At 58.6% G+C, this 16,429-nt stretch overlaps 1 protein-coding gene across 4 annotated transcripts in view; it reads left to right on the top strand.

The window, feature by feature from the left end:
* The window catches only part of CROCC (ciliary rootlet coiled-coil, rootletin), a 36,935-nt gene that overhangs the window by 19,725 nt on the left and 781 nt on the right, over positions 1-16,429 (top strand). For 3 of the 4 annotated variants that reach the window (XM_053920785.2, XM_045190570.3, XM_053920787.2), the window contains 17 exons: positions 522-691; positions 2,175-2,354; positions 2,913-3,047; positions 3,432-3,575; positions 3,997-4,235; positions 4,715-4,874; positions 5,244-5,411; positions 6,814-7,183; positions 10,535-10,704; positions 10,815-10,935; positions 11,230-11,393; positions 12,474-12,689; positions 13,274-13,498; positions 13,857-14,006; positions 14,361-14,561; positions 14,764-14,895; positions 15,581-15,763. In XM_053920785.2, the coding sequence (XP_053776760.1) occupies positions 522-691; positions 2,175-2,354; positions 2,913-3,047; positions 3,432-3,575; positions 3,997-4,235; positions 4,715-4,874; positions 5,244-5,411; positions 6,814-7,183; positions 10,535-10,704; positions 10,815-10,935; positions 11,230-11,393; positions 12,474-12,689; positions 13,274-13,498; positions 13,857-14,006; positions 14,361-14,561; positions 14,764-14,895; positions 15,581-15,763 (3,128 nt within the window). The remainder of the gene's footprint in view (positions 1-521; positions 692-2,174; positions 2,355-2,912; positions 3,048-3,431; positions 3,576-3,996; positions 4,236-4,714; positions 4,875-5,243; positions 5,412-6,813; positions 7,184-10,534; positions 10,705-10,814; positions 10,936-11,229; positions 11,394-12,473; positions 12,690-13,273; positions 13,499-13,856; positions 14,007-14,360; positions 14,562-14,763; positions 14,896-15,580; positions 15,764-16,429) is intronic. The other variant, XM_053920786.2, reaches the window with a different exon arrangement.

The raw sequence follows: 16,429 nt of genomic DNA on the forward strand, positions 1-16,429 counted from the left end.
GCCGACAGCTAATGGCCCACCAGGTGTGTCTTTGGCACTTGGTCATTAAAGGAGGTGCCCGTGGAAAGCCGCAGGGCTTTGGGAAGTTACCTGTCTCCTCCGAGCCTCCTCGTCCTCATCTGTAGATTGGGGGTGAGATAAGCTACCCCGGCTTGTTGTGAAGTTCTGAGGAGATTAGCCCTATCATGTGCTCAGACAGGCTCCTGGCCCATAGTGAGCACTCAGCCAGTAAGGGGGGTTGCTGTCCTCCTCATTTGTGGGGGCCTCCTCATCAATCATTTCATCTCTTTGATGCCACTTCCGGTAGGGAGGTGAGGGGGACAGGGCCAGTGGGCTCGGGCAGCAGGTGGGAAAACTGAGGCCCAGAGGATGAGAAGCTTCTCCAAGGGAACCCAGCCTAGGTACCAGGTGCGCCCTTTCTCCTCTGGGATTTTGCCTGCATGGCTCACCTGGCCTGAGTCTGCTGGCCCATGGGAGGTTTCGACCCAAGCCTGTCCCTTTCCCCTGTCCTTCCTGTGCAGGGGAACTGGCAGGCCTACGGCAGCAGATGACAACTGCAGAGGAGAAGGCGGCTCTGGACAAGGAGCTGATGGCCCAGAAGCTGGTGCAGGCTGAGCGGGAGGCCCAGGCCTCTCTGCGGGAGCAGCGGGCAGCCCACGAGGAGGACTTGCAGCGACTCCAGCGAGAGAAGGTCCAGGCGCTGGGTCAGGGTGGGCGGGGCTCTGAGCCACTGTCTCCTCTGTGATCTCAGAGCATCCCCACCCTCACTCGTCCTCCATCTCCACCTCTGTGAAATGGAACTTCATCTCTGTTCAGGGTGGTGGGCCCTGGGGGGGAGCTGGGAGGAAAACATCAGGGACTCTTTATCCAACATACGGATTCCCAGGCCCCAAATCTGGTCCAGCCCTGGTGATCCTGATTCAGGAAAGCACTTTCATTGGCTAAGAATTGCTGTTTGCATATGAGGGATCACTCCAGGACCTGAACACATACTAGGAAAGGTGAGGGGTCAGGTCACTAGAAGACAGAACAGAGCTGTCTGAGAACACTGGCCCTGGACTTAGACGCCTGGCTTTGGGCCTGCTTTAGGCCACACACTGGTTATATTGCCTGTGGTCTTTGTGCCTTCATTTCCCTGTCTGTGACCATGGGATAAGGGTCATATAGGGTGTCGTGAGCACGAGCTGAGATAGCCCACATGGAGGGTTATTGTGGTGACCGGCACTTCGTAAATGCTCCGTAAATGCTGCTTGTTGTTATTGTGGTACTAGGTAGGACAGGCCTCGGGACGGGGGACCTGTGTCACCCATCTTCGACAGGGCTGCCTCTGTCAGAGGCTTAGGCTTTGACTCCAGGGGTGCCATTCACTCTGACCCTCCAGCAGATGGCAGCGAATCATTTGAAGTGTCACCAAGGTGCCAGGCACTGCCCTCAGACCCTCGGTGGGCCATTGGTCCTTTGCCTGTAGGTTCTAGCCGCCTGGTCCCTAGGGAACAAACTCCCATGCTGTCTTTATTCTTCCTGCCCTGCCTGACTTGGCCTCTTAATGTCACCAACTCTGTTCTCTTTCCTGCCACTCTGCCACCCCCTGACTCCAAACCCCGTCCATTTCTCACAGCCAACTCCCCTCAGCCCCGACCTGCAATCCTGGTCCCTTTCCCGCAGTTCCTGAACAACCCCTAGTTTAAAGTTTACATTGTTCCTTGTCACTCTGGCTTAAGGTTTTCTGTTGTCGCCACTGTCTTCAGAGTCGGGCCCGCCCCTCCCTATAGCCCCCAAGTCCTTGCCTGGCCTGGTTGCTCCCTGTGGCTCTGGTCCCATTGCTCACCATGTCCCTTTGTGGCCCAAGCTCCAGTGACCCTTCCACAGTGTGATTTCCCTGTATGTGGTGTTTCCTCCCCACTCCGGGCCATCTCTGGGGCTGTGCTCTGGGCCTGGGGTTCTTTTTCTCCCCCGTTTTTTCCTGGCTGGCTGCTGCTCATCTCTCCTCCAGAAAACATTCTCTGACCCTGAGACCAGCGCTGCTGCTCCTAGGGGCTTGCACAACCCTGGCATGTCCCTGCCACAGCCCCTGTCATCTGCCCGACCTGTAGTTTCCTGGTCACTTGTCTCTCAGGGTCTGGGGTACAGGTGGCCCTCGCCTTGTGGGTCACGTGCGTGGGTCTGGCCCCCAGGAGGTGGCATGGCGGGAGCTGGAGGCCGAACGGGCCCAGCTGCAGAGTCAGCTGCAGCAGGAGCGGGAGGAGCTGCTGGCCCGGCTGGAGGCCGAGAAGGAAGAGCTGAGTGAGGAGATCGCTGCCCTGCAGCAGGAGCGTGACGAGGGCCTCCTCCTGGCCGAGAGTGAGAAGCAGCAGGTGCGTGAGCCCTGGTGTGCGGCCCGGGTTCTGGGGCTGGTTCCCGCTCAGCCACCCAGCAGCTAGGAGCTGGGGGTCCCTAAGCCATGCCTGGTACACAGTGGAGCTCGTTGGGTGGTGTCCCCGTGGCTGCCTTCTGAGCAGTCCCCGCAGTGCCCACGTGTATCAGCTGACTCTCCTCAAAATGAACGGACTCCGGACTCTCCCGTGATGCCATGGAGACAGGGCAGACTGCATCTTTCTCCTCTCTTTCCCAGCTGTGCCACCCTGGGCAGGTTACTTTCTCTCTTTGAGCCTGTTCCCTTATCTGCAGAGTGGGGATAATGACGGGCCCTGCTTCAGGGTTGTCATGGCAACTTAGTGAGGTATAAGTTGTGACCATGCCCAGAGCTACTATTACTCTCGAATCCTTTTCTGGAGCTTCAGGAGGGGTGAGCCCTGGGTGCATCTGTGGTGGCCCAGTCACGCCCTCAAAGTCCCCAGGCGCTGGGGGAAAGGCCTGAGCATGCCCCCAGCACCAACCAACCCCCCGGGCCCCTATCTCCTGGCCTCTGCCAGGCCCTGTCACTGAAGGAGTCTGAGAAGACGGCGCTGTCGGAGAAGTTGATGGGTACCCAGCACAGCCTGACCACCATCTCTCTGGAGATGGAGCGACAGAAGCGAGATGCTCAGAGCCGGCAGGAGCAGGACCGGGTAGGCAGGCTGGGTGGGTGGGCCTCCATCTGAGCCAGGAGACTCAGCCGTGACTGGAGGAGCCCCCTGTCTGAGGGGAGTGGCATGGCTGTGCCCTGGGGAAGCCTCCAGGCTGTGTGGGGAGCTTCAGCCCTTCCCTGGGAGTCCCCCTCTGAGGGAGGTGGCACGGCTCTGCCCTGGTGAGCCCCCTAGTCTGAGGGAGGGAGGAGGTACTTGGACGGCACTCTCCAGGCACCGAGGGATGGCAGAGGGTCTGGCCAGCCAGTGGGAGGGGCAATGCTTGGAGCTGAAAGTAGACAGTTCAGCTGGCCCAGCGGGGAGCACTGAGGCGGTCGGGGATGAGGAAGGGGGCACAGCACTGTCTGAGGAGCCCATCTGCCCTAGAGCGCCATGAACTCCCTAACGTCCGAGCTGCGGGACTTACGGGCCCGGCTTGAGGAGACTGCCACGGCCCACGCTCAGGAGGTGAAGAAGCTGCAAGAGCAGGCCCGAGACCTGGGCAGGCAGCGGGAATACTGCATGCGGGAGGTGAGCCGCCCACCCTGTGCCCTTTTGGGCAGCACCCCGTACATGCTGCTGGGCGCCTGGTTCAGTGGGGACCCAGAGAAATGTAAGGCTCATTCCTGCACTCAAGGATAAATGAATGGCCCCTCGAGAAAGGAGACAGAAAGCATCTCGTAAGTGCTTGTTACGTACACGTGGGACTTGGGGTGCTCAGGAGGGGCTGGTGGTTCCCGCCCTCTTGGTGTTGTCCCTAGGACAATCCTGATCGCTTATTTCACACCGAAACGCCGCTGACTCCAGCTTGCTTTGCTCTGAATCATAACTCGCGCCTGTGGATTGAGTTTGCGCAGAGCGATGGGGCGGCTGCCCCGTGGCCAGGGCTGTGGGGATGGGCTGGTTTCAACGAAGGCCCAGCTTGAGTGGAACTCGACCGCCGTCCTCACAGGCAGAAGAGCTTCGGACTCAACTGCGCCTACTGGAGGATGCCCGTGATGGGTTGCGGCGGGAGCTGCTGGAGGCCCAGCGCAAGGTACGCGAGAGCCAGGACGGCCGCGAGGCCCAGCGGCAGGAGGCCGGTGAGCTGCGGCGCAGCCTGAGTGAAGGCGCCAAGGAGCGCGACGCCCTGCGGCGGTCCAACGAGGAACTGCGGGCTGCCGTGAAGAAGGCTGAGAGCGAGCGGATCAGGTGGGCCGAGGGGAGGGGTCGGCCCCAAGCCCTGTGCTTCGCCCTGAATCTTGTCCCTGGAAGCTAACTTCGCCCCCAAGGGTCAGGGGAAATGGCACAAGTGGGGACTCTCTGCTCTCAAACCACGCCTGGCACTTGGGTCGATTTTGGTGATTTTTCTACCTGAAGGAAGGAGAAAGTGGCAGCAGACAGAGTTGGGTCCAGACTCGGACCCCGCTTGGTGGCATCACCCTGGAGACTAGTGCGTGCCCCACACACTAGTCACTGGTCCACCTCTCCCTGTTGAGGGCCTGGGCCCAGCCCTGAAGGACTCGGCTGAGGACGGGGCCACGTGGGCAAGCAGCACTTGGGTACCTTGAGGCCAAGAGCCAGGCAGACCATTCCAGGAATTACAGGAAGGGACTTCTGTGTAGAGCCACACACTATACTCTTCCTAGGACCTGGGGCTGCCTCTGACCTCTGCCCCCTGACCTTTTTAGCCTGAAGCTTGCCAATGAGGACAAGGAGCAGAAGCTGACGCTCCTTGAAGAGGCTCGGGTGGCCATGGGCAAGGAGGCTGGGGAGCTGCGGGCCGGGCTGCAGGAGGTGGAGCGCTCACGGCTGGAGGCTCGGAGGGAGCTGCAGGAGCTCCGGCGGCAGGTACCCTCCACAGCACTATGCCTTCCCTGGGTACTGGCTGTGTGCCCCTGGGCCAGTAGCACCCCCTTTCTGGAGCCGAGGGCTCTCCATCTGTAAAACCAGCGCTTGAACTAGGCTTCTTTCAAGGCTTGGTATTAGTAACGGGCAAGCTCCCAGTGGATTTGGGGTGGTAGTCAATGTACATGTCCCTAGGGCGATGGGTCCTGAGTGCCCCCTGTGCCAGGCCTGGACTAGGCAGGGTCTAGGGGCAGAGCTGAACAGGATGCTGTGGGAACCTTGGAGCACTCACCTATAATACCCTGGGATAGAGGGGGCTGTGGGTGCTGGGAATGGGTCCTAGGTCCTGCCTATGCCCTCTTTCTCTCACAGATGAAGATGCTGGACAGTGAGAATGCCCGGCTGGGCCGGGAGCTGGGGGAGCTGCAGGGCCGCCTGGCGCTAGGTGAGCGGGCAGAAAAGGAGGGCCGGCGGGAGGCCCTGGGCCTCCGACAGAAGCTGCTGAAGGGTGAGGCCAGCCTGGAGGCCTTGCGACAGGAGGTAACTAGGTGGGTGGGCAGGCTGGAGGGAGAGGGTCCTGGGGACAGTTGCTGCTCTGTGCCTCTCTTCTCCCTCCCTCCTGGGAGAAGCAGGCTGGGACTGCAATGCTGGAGTCATCCTAAGAGACCAGTACCTAGCACTTGTCCCTGTCCCCTATTCCCTGAGAATCTTCCCCAGCTATAATAATAATAACAACAATGGCAAGAACTTTGTAGCAGGAGTGGGGGAGGGGGAGTTCTGTGGGTATAATCTTATTTGATTCTCCCAGAAGCCTCCTGAGATAGGCACAGTTAGCTCCATTTTACAGAGAGACCCAGACACTAAGGCTTGGAGAGATAAGGGATCCGCCCAGGGTCACACAACCACGTAAGTCTCTCTGACTCCAGAGTCTCCACTCCGCCTTTTCTGGCTGTTTCACTACATTGAATCTACTGTGTGACCTTGACTAAGTCACTTAACCTCTCTGTGCTTCAGACCACTCTTTGGATAGGGCCTAGCTCAGCAGGGGAGGTACCTCCACCCGGGTCCTGGTGTGTCCTGGCAGCCAGGTGCTGCTCAGCAGCAGTGAAGCTGGTGACTGGGAGAAGTTGACTCATCCTCCATATCAGAGAGCTATGTCTGTGTGTGAGTGTGAGAGAGATCATGCACTCTGTCAGTAAATATTTTTTTAGTACATTCCCCCGCTGTGTCATTTATTGATAAAGTATGCGCACTGAGAGGCAGTGTGGTCTGGTGGTGAAGAGAGTGGGCCTGGAGCCAGAGTGCTTGGCTCTGTTCCAGCTCCCAGCTTACTAGTTGTTGGCCTTGGGCAAGTTACACGAGGGCTCCGGGCCTCAGTTTCCTCATTTGTAGAATAGAGCGGATTCACAGTGGTGGAGTTGATGTTTTTTGGAAAGTACTCAGTGTGTGGCACTGATGAGTCCTGTCTATGTTACATTATTACTAACAAACCGTGTACGTTAGAAGTCACGGAAGAAAGAGATAAACTTTCTTTTTTAAAAAAAAGATTTTATTTACTTAATTTTAGAGAGAGGGGAAAGGAAGGAGAAAGAGAGGGAGAGAAAGGTCAATGTGTGGTTGCCTCTTGCACACCCCCTACTGGGGATCTGGCTCACAACCCAGGCATGGGCCCTGACTGGGAATCAAACTGTGGACCCTGTGGTTCGCAGGCAGGCACTCAATCCACTGAACCACACCAGCCAGGGTGGAAGAGATAAATTCTAATAGTTTCTTCCCACACCTGTGAATGATTTTCTCCTGCTTGAATGGAGACTACTAAAGGAACAGGTGTTGTGCACGCCACTTTTGGGTGGGTGGGCTCGAGGCAGGGCCTGGGAGATGGGGCGTCAGGTTGGGAGGCGGCCTTGCTGACCCTCTCCTCTGGGCTTCAACCCTACCCCAGCTTCAGGGAGCCCAGCGGAAGCTGCAGGAGCAAGAAGGCGAGTTCCGGGCCCGCGAACGAGGCCTTCTAGGCAACCTGGAGGAGGCGCGCAGCGCGGAGAAGCAGCAGCTGGACAATGCCCGCAGCCTGGAGCTGAAGCTGGAAGTGGCACGAACTGAGGCTGCCGAGCTCGGGCTGCGGCTGAGCGCGGCCGAGGGCCGGGCACAAGGCCTGGAGACTGAGCTGGCCCGCGTGGAGACCCAGCGGCGCGCGGCCGACGCCCAGCTGGGTGGTCTGCGATCAGCCCTGCGCCGGGGCCTGGGTCTGGGTCGCACGCCCAGCCCCGCCCCGCGGCCCGTGGGCTCCCCAGGCCGCACTGCACCTGCAGGAGGTGAGCTAAGCCCTAGAGGCTCACAGGAGGGGAAAGTGGGAAACGGAGACTCCTGGTCTCTGCCCGCAAGACTAGTTCTGTTCTGCTGGGTTCAGCCCTTCTTTGCTTACTAGTCTCCAATCCCGCCCTCTTTGCTTGTTCTGACACCCGGCAGAGAACCGCCCATCTAGGCCCCCACGTCTGATGTCTGACGTCACTTTCCGTCTGTCTGCGGGTCCACGCCCCTTTTTGGAAGTAGTCTCGGCCCCGCCCACTCACCAAGACTCTTTCCCTTTGGGATCCAGGCTCCCTGGGTCACTTCTTGTTAGAGGGGGGTGGAGGTCGCCTCTTCTTGATGTCCCCAACTTCTCTGAGTCTTTGAGCATCCATCCTCCATATTGACCCCCACCCTCTCTTTATCAGAACCCCATCCTCTTCAGGCTTTCATCCCTAGCTCCACACCCCTCCGTGTCAGGCCTGTGACTGCGGCATCTCCCTCAGGCAGATGCACACTCCGCCAAGACCCCTTCCAGGGACTCCTTCAGTAATCCTCCCAGCCCCACCTGCTCCCAAGGCCCAGAAGATGATGCTGGGAAGGTTAGCGCTGTGCTTCAGGGGGTCTGAGCACCCCTTTAGGGAGCATTCATCCTGTGTCAGCCTGGCACAGGCTCACCTGGATTCCTAGGGCCTAGACTAGAACCCGTGGCATCCGAGCACTGCAGGATAGGGACTGTGGGGCAATGAGGCATTGCCTTTTCAAATCTACCGATTTAGGCCCAGGATCTCATTCGTTTGTGCAGCTACTCAGTGTTTACGAAGCACCTACTACGTGCCAGATACAATTGAAGCACTGGGGTTGGAGCAGTAAGCAAAACTGACAAGCATTTCCGTTTGTGGTGTTTGTAGTCTAGGCAAGAGAGTATCAGACAACAAACGTGTTATAGAAACGAACTACAGGATGTACTACTGGGTGAGGGCAAGGGCTGGGAGACAGGTGAGGAAACCTAAGTCAAGGCACATTGCAGGTGAGAATGTAAAATGGTGCAGCCGCTCTGGGGAACAGTTTGGCAATTTCTCAAAAACCTAACCCCAGAATTACTGTAGGACCCAACGATTCCACCCCTAGGTAAGTACCCCAAAGAACTGAAAACAGGGACTCAAATAGATCCTTGTACCCCAGTGTTTGTAGCAGCCAAAAGGTGGGAGCAACCAGTGTCTGCAGACAGGTGAGCAGATAAACGAAAATGTGGCGTACCCATACAAAGGAATAGTGCTCGGCCTTAAAAAGGAAGGACATTGTGACACATGCTACAACATGGACAGACCTTGACAGCGTCCTGCTAAGTGAAATAAGCCAGTCCCAAAGGGCAAATAGAGTATAATGATCCCACTTACATAAAATATCTAGAATAGCCAGAGTCACAGAGACAGAAAGTTGATTAGAGGCTATGAGGGGCTGTGGGGAGTTATGGCTTAGTGAGCAGTCTCTGAGGGTGCGTCAGCTTTCTGGGCTGCTGTAACAACGAGCCATCAACAGTGTCTTAAACAACAGAAATTTATGTCTTGCAGTTCAGGAGGCCGGAAATCTGAGATGAAGGTGTGGGCAGGGCCCTGCTCCCTGTGAAGGTGCTGGGAAGGGGCCTGCCCCGGGCCCCCTGGCTTCCAGCGGTCCTTTGGCTGTGTCAGCATAACTCCCGCCTTCACGTGGCCTTTAGTGTGCGTCCAAATTTACCCTTTTAAAAAAGGTTTCTTATTTATTTTTAGAGAGAGGGGAAAGGAGGGAGAAAGAGATGGAGAGAAACATCAATGTGTGGTTGCCTCTCGTGCGCCCCCTAGTTGGGACCTGGCCTGCAATCCAGGCACATGACTGGAAATCGAAGCAGCAACCCTGTGGTTCACAGGCCGACGCTCAATCCACTGAGCCACACCAGCCAGGGCCAAATGTCCCCTTTTTATAAGAGCACCCATCGTGTTGGAGCGGGCCCCGCACTACTCCAGTAAGATCGCATCTTAACTAACGACATCTGCAACGACCCCATTAGCAAACAAGGTCACGTTCTCGGGTCCCAGCAGTTAGGACCTCAGTATGAATTTTGGGGAGATACAGTTCAACCCATAACAGGAATGATGGAAAGATTTGGAAAGAGTGGTGATGATGCGAATATAATTAATGTCACTAAATAGTACACGTAGAGATGGTTAGAAAGGCATGTTTTATATATGTTTTATCAACAATTCTTTTAAAGGATAAGGCAAGGGAGGGACTAGGGGTGTATGGGAGACAGGGAGAGCCCCACTGAGGAGGTGGTAGGTAAGGGAAGGATGGGAGAAGAGACTCAGAGGACAAGTGGAGGTAGCCTTGTCCTGTGAACACAGCGACAGAGCAGCTGGAGTGTAGGGAGCGAGGTGGGAGCCCTGGGAGGTGAGGACATGGGGACAAGGGACCTGCTCAAGTGGTCCTTGCAGGACACTACGAGAGTGCTGGCTTTTACTCTGAGAGGATGGGGGCCCCTGAGGGCAGTGGGTGAATGTTCCTGCTGTGGGTCCTTCCGGTGCTGACAGAGCTGTGGGGCAAATTGGGTGTCACTTGGCAGAAGCTGGAGGAAGCTGACAGGCTGAATCCCATCCTGCAGTTCTGATGTTGACCTCTAGGTGCCGTCCTGTCTCTGTTCATTCTGCCCCTCCCTCCTCTGTGGCCCGTCATCTCAGCTTTGAGCCGGAGCAGCTGGTGAAGGGGGGATTGGTCCTTATGTTTCAGGGAACTACTATGAGGATAGAAGGAGGTGATGTAAGAAAAGCACTGGCCCAGTGCCAACACTCAGTACAGGACAGTGTCGAGGTGATGGAGTGTCCACCCTTGGAGTGGGCCCTGGGGACGCAGCTCTCATGGTGCTTGTGGCTGGGTGTAGAACGGACATCAGAGCTCCACCAGGGTGGGATGAGGCCACCCCAACACGGTCCAGGGTCAGGGAGGCCTTGGGGACTGCTCTTTACATTTAGATCTAAGGGAATGGACCAGGCAAAGAGAAGTCTTGGGGAGAGAAGGGAACAGTGCATACGAAGGCCCTAGTGCTGGAAAAGGGAATGTTCTAGAACATGGGAGCTGAGGGTGATGGGGCATAGCCAGCTTGTGAGAGGCTCATGCTGGGGTGAGCAATGGGGCCTCTAAGTGATGGCACGGGAGTTAGGCTTGACTCTGAGGGTGGCCGGGGCTGGTGAAGAGTGAAGCAGGAGGGCGAGGGGACCTGACTGGGGCTGCGGGAAGCTCACGTGAGCTGCTGGGATGGGGAAGATGCGTCAAGAGCTTGCAGGCAACATCCTGGCAGGAGAGGCCAATGGCTGCTGCATCCCTGAGCACTTCTCCTCCTCTAGGGAGTGGGGAAGGGCCCCGCAGCCCCAGCCCCTTGGAACGCAGCCCTGGATCTGAGCCACCATCCCCCGGACCTGCTACCTCCCCGGTGTCTCCAGACCTGGACCCGGAGGCTGTTCGGGGGGCCCTCCGGGATTTCCTGCAGGAGCTTCGGAGCACCCAGAGAGAACGGGTGAGGCCAGTGAGAGTGGCTGGCTGGGGAATTGGGTGGCCGAGGGTCTGGCGAGGGGCTGCAGTTTGTCAGAGCAGGGGTCTTCCCTTCCCCCCACCTCGGGACTGCAGGATGAGCTTCGGGCCCAGACAAGTGCCCTGGGTCGCCAGCTGGTTGACATGGAGGCCGAGAGGGACAGTGCTACCTCCCGGGCAAGGCAGCTGCAGAAGGCTGTGGCCCAGAGTGAGGAAGGTGAGTCCTCACCCCATCCCTGGGTCCTTGCCTTGTTCTCTCATGTTCTTGGCAGCGGAGGTGGGATGCTCTGAGCGGATCCTGTTTCCCTGCCCTGGGCACAATGACCTGAGTTGGGGACTGTCACCTCTGGGAGACCATCCCTGGTGAGCCCCACCCCATGTCCAAACTTACCCTCAAGGACTCAGGGGCAGGTCTCGTGGTGGGTGGACAAGCAGGCCGGGCATGTTGTGGCCTAGCTCAGGCCTCCAGGCTGCGCCTGGCCAGGTCTGACCCCCGGGGTGGGGGCTGTAGCCCGGCGCAGTGTGGATGGGCGGCTGAGCGGGGCCCAGGCGGAGCTGGCACTGCAGGAGGAGAGTGCGCGGCGCAGTGAGCGGGAGCGTCGGGTTGCCCTCGACCAGGTGGCCACCCTGGAGAGGAGCCTGCAGGCCACTGAGAGTGAGCTCCGGGCCAGCCAGGTAGGCAGGAGCCCAGGGCGGCGGGGTGAGGGGAGGATCTGGGTGCTGAATGGATATCTGTAAGTCCTTCTGTGGGCATCTCTGTTTCTGTCTGCCTGGGTCTCAGCACCCACTGAAGTGACCAGCCTGTGACCCTGTAAAAGCATAGTCAGGTCTATTGTTCTGTGGTAAGATCACTAGACTGTAGAAGCAAGAGCTGGGCATTTGACCCTGACAGACGTGGGTTCAGGCCTGGCTCTGCGGTTTCTTAGCCTGTCTGAATCCCGTTTTCCTCATCTGCAGAAGGGGGAGACCAATAATTGCCTCACAGAGACCAGCCCATAAGCTCCCCACACATAGGCAGTTCTCAGGGGACCTCTGTTTCCTTCCTCTCTGTATGGCCATGTGGGGGGGCTTCTGGGGGGTGTGTGTGTGTGTTTCATCTGTGTGTACGTGTGTGTGTGTGTGTGTGTGTCTCTGTGTCCGGGGCAGAAAGCACGGGCCCTCGCGGTGAGAGTCCAGGCTGCTGAAGACAGCCTTCTCACAGCCACCGATCGCCTCTCTCCCCTCCTACCCTTTTCTCCCCTGGCCCTCTGCTGCTGCCCCCGCAGCCCACCCCCTGCCTCTGGCTCCAGGCCGAGCTTGAGCAGGGTTGTTGTGTCTGCGGCTCCAGCTTTGGCCTTGGGCCCAGCCGCAGGGGCTGCAGGAGGAGGCCAGGAACAAAGCTGGGCAGCAGCCAGAGTGGAGCTGCCGGGTGCAGATGCGGCAGGGTGGGGGCTCTGAGCAGGGCGGGAGAGGGACCAGGCCTGGGGGTGATTGTAAGAACACCCCCTTGGCCCGCCCTGTCTCCAGGGTGGTGACAAGGGTGGAAGGACCCCGGTCTGTCTTCCTGTCCTGTCCCAACTCCCTAAGCCTCCTTCACCATTTGAACTCATTTGGGGGAAGGAGGGGCATCATCCTCTAAAATCCAGTGGGGCCAGGGCTCCTGCCTGACTCAACTCAGGTCTGGGCCACTCCCCACTTCTTCCACAAGGTCCCGAGGGGTGCGGGAGGTGTGGGGTGGGCTGGACAGCTGGGGTCTGAGCCCTCCCCCACCCATAGGAGAAAATCAGCAAGATGAAGGCTAATGAGGTGAAGCTGGAGAGTGACAAGCGGCGCCTGAAGGAGGTGCTGGATGCCTCTGAGAGCCGCACCATCAAGCTGGAGCTGCAGCGGCGCTCACTGGAGGGGGAGCTGCAGCGCAGCCGCCTGGGCCTGAGCGACCGTGAGGTGCAGGCCCAGGTCCTCCAGGATCGGGTAGACTCCCTGCAGAGACAGGTGGGTCCCCTCCCCGACTTGCAGGCTCCTCAGCTGCAGGCCAAGTGCTTTACACAGATTACGTAAACCTCCCAGCAACGCTGTGAGGTACGATCATGATCCCCATTTCACGGGTGGACGAACAGAGGCTCGGGGGTGATGTCATCCCCCAAGATAACAGCTAATAAGAGGCAGAGCCAAAATTGGAATTTAGGACTCGATGACAGAATCTGCACGCATAGGAAGCATGTTGGATGAGGTAGAGAAATAGATTTCACTCATTTCCTGTTTTGCCTTGGCTGCCAGGAAGCTCATCTCTAACTGGACTGTTCAGTAATTCTGCTAGTCCTGCACAATCACGCACCTAAGCCAAGAGCATGGGGTCTGAGACAACCAGGTTGATGGCACCCTGGATGAGGATAGTTAACCAGCGGTGGGGCGGGGCCTAGGTGGCAGTAGGCTGAGCCAGTAAGATCACATGGGAACAGTGAGTGTCAGTGATGAAGGCCCAGAGGGAGGTGGGAAGGGGTTGGCCTGGGTTGGACCTTTCTTCTGGAAGCCACAGTGAGAACACAGCCACTTTACCACCTTCTCTCTCCTGCCAGGTGGCAGACAGTGAGGCGAAGGCGGGGACTTTGCAGCTGACCGTGGAGCGGCTGAGTGGGGCCCTGGCCAAGATGGAGGAGAGTGAGGGGGTCCTGCGAGACAAGGTGCAGGGTCTGACGGAGACTCTGGCCCAGAACAGTGCCAGCCTCACAAGCACCCAGGACAAGAATCTGCAACTGCAGAAGGCCCTGAAGGCCTGTGAACATGACCGCCAAGTACTCCAGGTATGGGGGAATCCAGGGTCTGGCTGGGGGTGGACCCAGGGAAAGTTAGTTGGCCAATGGGGCAGTCAGTTGGAAACCCTAAGGAGCCAGTCAGTAAGAGGGAGGGGTGGGCTTAATAAGAGCATCAGCCAGTAAGAGGAGGCTCTGGAAGGAGCACTAAGAGAATAGCCTACTAGTAAAGGCCTGGAGGGACTGGGTGCAAGGTTAATGGGGGAAAAACAGTACAGGTCAGAGGGCCAGGCCTGCTGTCTGTCATCTTCAGGTAAGGTGACTACCTGTCTTGTGGGCTTTTAAACTGGCATGAGATAGACAGTAGAGGCTGTGTCCCAGCCTGGCACCATCAACCCCTGTCCCCTAGGAACGGCTGGAGGCCGCTCGGCAGGCACTGTCCGAGGCCCGGAAGCAGAGCAGCTCCCTGAGCGAGCAGGTGCAGACGATGCGGGGCGAGGTGGAGGACCTGGAGCTGCAGCGGGCTGAGGCTGAGGGCCAGCTGCGACAGCTACAAGAGGTGAGGGCCAGGGTGGGACCCTTCTGTCCCCAGGATGCTGACACCCTCAGGATGGGGGTGGCGACCTTTCTACCTCTCACAGCCTCATCCCAAATCCAGGTCCAGCCTCCTGGGAGGAGGAACCCCCCACAACCCATAAGCCCAGGAAATGAAGCATGATACCCCTATTATAGAGATGGAGAAACTGAGGCCCAGGGAAGAGAGCTGTCTGGCCTCAGGTGACAGTTCCCTGGTGCGGGCCTCACAGTTGCCCTGCCGACTGAGTGTGCACAGCAAGCTGGCTTCGCCCTCCCCAAGCTTCAGACACACACACTGAAGCCCAGGGGAACTAGGGACTTGCTGGCTTCTGTGTAGGTGCTTCGGCAGCGTCAAGAGGCTGAGGCCGTGGCCCAGCGCGCAGTCCAGAAGCTGCAGGACGAGCGGCGGCTGCTGCAGGAGCGCCTGGCCAGCCTGCAGCGTGCTCTGGCTCAGCTAGAAACTGAGAAGCGGGAGGTGGAGCGGTCAGCCTTGCGGCTGGAGAAGGACCGGGTGGCTCTCAAGAGGACACTGGACAAGGTGGGCTGCTCCCCAGGGCCCTTCCCTCACTTCATCTAGGTCCTGGCTGTGGTTGGTCCCAGCTGTACATCATTAGGGCCTGGGAGCCTCTGGTACCCCTGGTCCTGCTCCCTTGAATCTTAACACCCTTCCCGGAGCATCCCCCTTCGCAGACCTCCCTCCACCCTGGGCACCCTGCTCCCCTCCTGCTCTCCCCACCTAGGTAGAGCGGGAGAAGCTTCGCAGCCACGAGGACACAGTGCGGCTGAGTGCAGAGAAGGGCCACCTGGACCGAACACTCACAGGGGCCGAGCTGGAGCTGGCCGAGGCCCAGAGGCAGATCCAGCTGCTAGAGGTCCCAGCCCTAACCCACGACCCCACCCTCACCCTAGCCCGAGGGACAGGCTGTCCCAGGAGTTGCTGATAGCTCCGCCAGCCCAGAACCCACAGGCTGTGAGCCCAGGCCCTGGGGTGGGGGTGGGGGGTGTGGGTGGGCAGCTCAGAGTGAGATCCCAGAGTGCAAAGAGATGCTAATGGCGGGTTAGTACCTGAGCCTACGTTCATGTGTGTCGTGGACATGCAGAGGCATGAGTGCACCTTGGAGTATTGTGCATGAACCTTTTGCACAGATGTGGCAAGTCTGAGTATTAAGAATATGGTGTACCTGTGTGTGTGTACAGGTGTCTTCATGTATGTAGGAATATTAGGCTTTTGTGCACATGTATGTGCCCATGTGAATACAAGTATTTACATGCTTGCTTTTGCGCTGTATGTGTATGGGCCTGCGCTTGAGTACATCTATGTGTGTGTGTCTGTCCATCTGAGTAGGGGTCACTAGGTACCCTAATCGCAGGCCAGGAGGGCTGGGGTGGGGGCAGAACAAACGGGATCTCAAAGCTCTCTCTGCATCCCCTGCCTGCACTGGCCTTGCTGCGAGGCCCCCCAGGCTCCCACCCCGGAGAGGTGCCCAATGCTCCTGGCGCACTGGTGTGCACGCACACATGTGGGGCCAGACTCCAGATTAGTGGCCTCTCCTGCAGGCCCAGGTGGTGGTGCTGGAGCAGGACCACAGCCCAGCCCGGCTGGAGGCGGAGGAGCAGCAGCAACAGCTGGAGCTGCAGCAGGAGGTGGAGCGCCTGCGCAGTGCCCAGGTGCAGACAGAACGCACCCTGGAGGCTCGGGAGCGGGCCCACCGGCAGAGGGTGCGTGGGCTGGAGGAGCAGGTACTGAGGCCTGACTGGGCTCCTGCCCCTCCCCTGGGGGCTGCAGAGCCAGCAGGACCCCCCCCACCCCATCCCACCCCGGCCCACCTTGGGCAGCTGGGCCAGGAGGGAAGTGTAAAGCTGGAGAAGGAGGAAGGGGAGGGGGAGAGGCCTGTGTGTGACCTCTTGGGTATAAGCAGTCTGTGGCACCGAAAACTGAAATGGTCAGGTGGTGTCAACTGTGGCTGAACACGGGCTTAAGTGATGTCATTGGAACCCAGTCCCCTTGCCAGGCTCTGCTGTCCTCTGGCTCTAGGCAGGCTCTTTCCCGGGGTGGCACAGGTGGCCTCAGCAGCCCCAGCCTCGGGTTATCCTGACAACCCTTGATCCCAGAGGAAAGGCGGGGAGGCTTTTTTTCTGAGAGCAACAGCAGAAGTCCCAGGGATGCTTCTCATTGAGCAGCTGCAGTCCCATGCCCCTTCCTGGCCCTCCCCGACCTCATCATGTCTACAGGGCAAGGCTGGTTTGGCGAGCCAGGCCTGGGTCGCAGGTCCGTCCGGGAGTCAGGCCCGTCTGAGTGATGAGGGTGGGGATAGGGTGGCCCCTGAAGAGATGCCGTGCAGTCAGAGGACCCCTGACTGTACCGCGGACCAGGATGAGGAGGGACGAAACACCCTGGTTCTTTAT

The sequence above is a fragment of the Desmodus rotundus genome, chromosome 3, assembly GCF_022682495.2.
Source record: "Desmodus rotundus isolate HL8 chromosome 3, HLdesRot8A.1, whole genome shotgun sequence".
Lineage (NCBI taxonomy): Eukaryota > Metazoa > Chordata > Mammalia > Chiroptera > Phyllostomidae > Desmodus > Desmodus rotundus.